Source organism: Crocodylus siamensis, chromosome 2, assembly GCF_052110815.1.
Source record: "Crocodylus siamensis isolate JL-2025a chromosome 2, ASM5211081v1, whole genome shotgun sequence".
Classification (NCBI taxonomy): Eukaryota; Metazoa; Chordata; order Crocodylia; family Crocodylidae; genus Crocodylus; species Crocodylus siamensis.
The window spans coordinates 90,404,065-90,410,064 of record NC_143396.1 but is presented as its reverse complement, the minus strand read 5'-3'; the positions used below and the strand labels follow the sequence as shown (position 1 = coordinate 90,410,064).

At 37.2% G+C, this 6,000-nt stretch overlaps 1 protein-coding gene across 3 annotated transcripts in view; it reads right to left on the bottom strand.

Moving 5' to 3' along the window:
• Positions 1-3,326: 3,326 nt before the first annotated feature.
• Positions 3,327-6,000, bottom strand: part of HHIP (hedgehog interacting protein) — a 124,515-nt gene continuing 121,841 nt past the window's right edge. Inside the window, exons 13-14 of one of the 3 annotated variants that reach the window (XM_090036317.1) lie at positions 4,648-4,776; positions 3,327-3,799 (exon numbers count right to left, since the gene is read on the bottom strand). In XM_090036317.1, the coding sequence (XP_089892443.1) occupies positions 3,789-3,799; positions 4,648-4,776 (140 nt within the window). In that variant the 3' untranslated portion in view covers positions 3,327-3,788. Of the gene's footprint in view, positions 4,777-6,000 lie in introns of all 3 variants that reach the window. The other 2 variants (XM_090036318.1, XM_090036316.1) reach the window with 2 other exon arrangements.

Below are 6,000 nucleotides of genomic sequence, written 5' to 3'. Positions count from 1 at the left end.
GTCATCTAAGGTCTTAATCCTAAAACTAATGAAGTCCTCAGTCTTTCAGTTTACTTCGGTTGCCTTTGGATCAGGCCCTTGAAGAACAATTAAAGTTATCCAGGGCTAAACTTTCATGAGGGCTCTGCTGTGCTTTTTGGACCTGCACACCATAAAAAAGTAGAGGTGGTAGAAAATTGTAGCTAATTTTTTTCTTTGATTTATTTTTCCCTTGAAGAGGGTGAAAAATGTAACTTAATTAAATTGATTGTTGGTTTTCCAACATTTTATTGAAATGTTTCATTGACATGAATGAAAAAGTTAACCACTTTGCAATAGAGACAGTAAAAATAAGAATTTTGATTTAAAAAATGACAGAAAAAGTTTTCAAAGGTGCAACAGAGTTAATTTTTATCCTTACAAGTGGAGAGAACTTTGACTTTCAGTCTTCCACATTTTTCCCCTTCATTTTTTACTAGTTCTTCTTAAGTGGTTATCTTTGAAACTGGTAAGCAAATTGATAAAGCATTACTCCTAACTAATCTATTGCACAAGTTGGCAGGTAGTAATATAAACCTGTCTGCTGTTGCTCAAATACTCACACAATTAGTGCAAAATTAATCAAAGGAATATTTGTTTTGAGACCAGTTTCTCACTTAGGCCCCAATTCTGCAAAACATTTCTGCCTGTGAATAAATTTCCATGCAGAAGTGCCTTGTTGAACTCGGTGGAACTGCTCACATACTAAAGTATTTACAGGATCTGGCCCTTAGGCACCTGTCTTCACATTGGCTTTATCCTATCGAATCTCTTGCTAAGGAAAGAGAGTTGTGAGGATCCACATTTCTTCCTTCTGGACAATCTCTTTTTGTTTCCTATTTGGGATATCTGAGTACTGGAGTGGAATCAATCTCCTTCAAGGCTGATTTTAGTGCCATTTTTGGAGCTGCTTGGCAGGGTGATTGTACAACAAACAATTGCATTCCTCTTCTGCTTTTTTCTAGCTCCACCTTTGAGACAACTTTGCTCAGTGTGTTAAGAGTGAGGGAACCGAATCTGCTCTCCCTTGAAAAACAACACAGAGTTAATAAACAAGGATCCAGCAAAGCTAGAAGAATATCTGACGTAACAAAACAAACCAATCATGCAGAACAATCAGAAGTTATAAGCAGAAGTATTTTGTTGTCTAAGTTCCATTATGGGAGTGTAATACAATTATTTTGAGGTATGTGCCTATAATGTGGATTAAAAACCAGAGCAAAAATAGCAGCAACATAAGGGATACTGATCTTTCCAATTTTTCATGTGTAGAAAAAATTGCAAAGCCAAAATTAACAGAAGTAAATAGAAGGAGAGAGATGTTTAACTTGCTATAGTTGCCAATAGAGAATAGTTGTCACCTAATACTGACATCTGCAAGTTGTAGTTTGGAAGCGCTGAATAGAGTAACCTGCTTGGATTTATAGGCAACTGCGGGGCCAATGTCTGCTCTCTTGCAATCATGCATCAGTCCCATAGAGTCAGTGGAAGATGCAGATTAATCTGCGGGAAGGATTTCACTTAGTATTTGTTGTTGGGCAAGTCAGAAAAGTCAGTGCAATATGTTTCTGTGGCTCAAAAATACAGTAATTTAGAGCTGATTTTATGATGACTTAATGGCAGAACAAATCCTTTCATTTCAAATATTCATACCATCATATCTAAAGTGAGGTTCAACAACTATTCAAATATTAGACCTTCTCTGTGATCAGTGATGTAATGCGTTTTCTCAAGGAAGAGGGTTCCTCATTCTGAAGTGACATCATAAGGAAAAGAAATGATTTTAGTTCAGCTGGTATCTAGAGAAAAAGTCCCTTGTGATGGCATATTTCTTTCACTTTGAGCTATAAGAGCTGTACAGCTGATTGGAAACAAGTGCATAATAAACATATGTGTGTAATGGGCCAGGAGGGAGGGGTGGAGGAGAGACAGTGAGAGTGCACACATGCACAAAAAATATTCTTGACTCTCTTATCTATTTTCCTTACTTACCTAGGTTCATGTGTATGCTCAGTTTTTATACTGGGATCCTACAGGCATGAGTGGCTGTAGGGTGTGCTTACTAGCATGGGATTGCTGTAAAAATAATTCGTTGTGCATGCCAATTTTCAGAATATTACCAGAGGAGCATTTCTTTTCAAACCTGCTTACACTTTTTAAATCACATGAAGGTGACTAGCATAAGGGTATCTTTTCCCCTCAGTTACTGAAAATATACAAGTGTTGCATGTGATATGGAGTTAAGACTGGGATGATCTTTTTAATGAAAGTGTTCAAATTGTTAGCTGTCAGTTCTTTAAATGTTGCTAAAATGCAGCAGTAACATTGTTCTTATTTTGCTTACAAATTGTATAAGGTGTAATAAAACTGTGCCGTTTGATAGATTTAGATAGCTGGCTCATTCACAAGAAGTTCACATTTTGTTAATGTCACCCATGTTGAATAAGGGAAGATTAGATGGTAAGGTCAATTTACAAAAATGGTTGTCAGGACATTTTTTAATTGTAAAACGTCTTGTGATGGAATTCAGTAAAAAGACTATAGGCAGAAAGCAGTGGAGACAAAGACCTGCTATTAACCTACAGATGCAGGCTACTGCAGGGTTCATTGCAAGATTTGTCACACTGCTTAGCCAATGAAGTGTTAGTGTGACTGGAAGGGACCACCCTTTTCTGGGGTAAGAGGGCAATTTGGTCTCCATGCTCATTTAATCCTGAGACTTCTTTGAATAGACTGTCAATTGAATCTACATTGTGCAAAATTATGCATGCACTTTTTTAATGCAGGCTATTGTTCACTAAGCACTCAACCAAGATTTCTCAACCAATTTCCATTTGGCATGAGGTCACTTGAAACCCAAGGAATCATATATGGAAGGCATGTGCAGCTTTCTTTTCTCTTACTCAGTTTCTTAATGCAGATAAACCCAAGTAACAATCAGGTTTTGGGTGAAATTTCAGTTGTATTAAAACAGAAGACTGACCACTTCTAGTAATGCAGAAATTAGTTACAAGTCACTGCCATCTAGGTGTTATTTTCTTATTGGTGAACAATGTGCCTAGTATATTTTAGACTGAATTACTAAAGCCACTGTATACGGTTGAAATAGGAGGAGCGGTTTGTAAGAATGGTGATGGGAGTGGTATATGGTTTCTTTTTTCTAGGCAGTGGTACAAAGAAATCCTGACAAGTGGTATATAGCAAACAAAGAGATTTGGCCACAAATATCATGGAGTTTGGTTAGGAGGTGGCACCCATTCTGAAGAGGTCTATAGTTAGGTTATCAATTAATACTTTAAAAACCTGAATACAGCATGTACACCATATTTATTGATACATTTACAAAAGTTTTTGTTAGCTCTCCAAGGAACATTTACATTTTAAAACCATATTTGGCAATAATCATCATATAAAGTTTTGTACAAGTGACATCTTAAACAGCCAAGATTTGCTAATGTGAACTCTTGTCCAGTGAAGTTCCTTTCAGTGTGAAATCTGCCACAGTCTAATAATGTATAATCTGGCCAGTCCTGTTATTGTGAAAATCACTTTATGAACATTTTTACAGTAGGCTTGAATTTTACTATGATTGGTTGGTGGCTGGTTTTTCATCCGTCGTAAATCAATACATGTTGACACAAGGGTACATTTCTAGATTAGATCCACAACACATTAAAGAGTGTGTTTGCTCTCTCTTTCCCCGTCATTCCAAATAAGTTGGTGAAAAATGTAACTTTAGTATTTTACAGGACATGGTAAAGCTGTTTCATCTAGGTGATGTCTATATTATAAAAATAAAATAAAATAATATAAATATGTAACATGAACCCAGTGCCCTTTGTTAAATAAAATATATGATAAAAAGCAGACCTTCTAAGATGACTGGTTTTGAAATACACTGATATAATTTAATTATTAAACACTTGAAACAATCTCAATGTTAAGCTGCGATAACCAAATTTCTGCATCTATGCCAGATAAAGAAGTGCATAACATTCTGTAATGGAATTACATTGATGAAGGTGAAGGTTACAATTTTACAATGAATTGCCTATTTAGGAATGCATTAAGGAAATCTGAAGTATTATCTCATAGTGTAGTTCATTTTGCCTTAAAATTATTATAACTGAATTTAATTAAACCCAGCAGTTTGGACAGTAATGTTTCAAAACTGCTCTTATTGCTATAAACAGATAGTTACAGACACAAAATTGATGGGGTGTCAAGGAATCCATTTTGACATCATTAAAAAAGTCCTTTGAAATTGTAGCTTACAGTGGAATTACTGTGTAAACTATTTCACATGAAGAAATATTTTAAAAAATTCCACTGGTTATGGAGCCACACCTGTGATGGGTATATGTATGTGGACATTCATACATCGGTGCAGATGTACAAACATACGTACACACATGCAAAGAATTAATCTGTACATTTCTGGAGACTATAGTTAATGAAAGTAAAGTGAATCACTGGTGTTTGTAGCAGGATGACAGTCTTTTGAAAATGACAGGATTAGAAATAAATGCCCGTTGAAAATGTAGTATCCAAATAGTCCCAGAAACTATACAATGTAGCTGGTTAGGTCCAGCAAATAGGATGTCATGTCTATGATCTGATCAAGAATACCTGCCCTTGTCACTCTTCGGATGTTTCTATCCACTTGTTCACACTGGGGGCCAAGATATCCTTTTTTACACAAGCACTTATTGGGTCTTACGCAGACACCTCCATGTCGACATGCTGGGTCACACTTTGCTGTGGGTGGAAACAAAAACATTCCAATTTGTGTTAAAAGCCTTACAGAAGTAGAAAAAAGAAGGGCCTGTAGTGGATGTGAAACCTACTTTTTTATAATAGTAGTGGTAAAAGAATTTAAAATTCCCTCACACATCTCAAAGAGGGAAGTGTGAAGCAGTTAATGGCTTTCAAAGCAAAAGTTGGCTCTAAAAGAGTTTTAAATGGATATCTAGGAATGGGCATTAAATCAAAGTTATTTTCATGATTCTACAGGGGGTAATTGATTCAGGACATAATTGTCTAATTCACTGAGGTTTTAAGATCCTATATTCAAGCCTGGTTGATTTTTGGGCATTTAAAGGCCAGACCTAAATTGATCATGTAATCCTTTCTACTTTGGCATTTTATCCTTGTCCTAGATTGACAGGGTTAGGCACCAAGATCCCTATATAGTAAATGGGGAGACCTAGGTGCCTCCTAAAAGGAGCCCAGAACACCTAGGGGCTGAATAGGAAGCGTTCTACGGTTAACCAGTAGGACTTGCTAGGCACTGGTGTGTTCCTGAACTTCCACTCCTCCTCAGAGTTTGACTCTTTGACTCAGGGCTCAAGATCAGGCACCTTCATCATTGTGTTAGAAAAACAAAATATTCCGGTACTAGGGGAACAAGGATGTCCACCCCTGCCCAACTTGGTAAGTGCCTTCCTTAGTGAGGTGAAGAGTTATGTTCCTCCTTGTTTGCTCTACTTCTGGTCCTATGTCTCTTTTACTCTCAACTGGCCAGGGGCTCCCATCTTTAACAGGAAGGCTGAAGGTGTTCCCACCAAGACGTTAGTCTATAGTTCAGTGATTAGGGCTTTGTTTTGGGAAAAGATAAGGTATGGCTTTGAGTCCTCTCTGGTTGAAGAGGATGTTCAAACCCACATTTCTCACTTCCCGGAAAAATGCCTTAATCACAAGGCTATAAGCAGAGGTGGGTAGGGGGACACTCCCTTCCAGCCCCTGGTTAAAACCATGCAACAAGGAATGAAAGATGCATAGGGCACGAAGAGGAGCATGACTAGTCTAGTGACAAAGGCACTCCCACTGGGAAGAGAGCAGTTCTGTGTTCAAACCAACGTTACCCCAACCAGTGATAAGTAACTTGAGTCGTGTAGTATTCTTTTCTTTGGGGCATTATGATAGTTTTGTTATTATGGATAACATATGGGTAATGCCATCTAAAACAAAATAGATATGTAA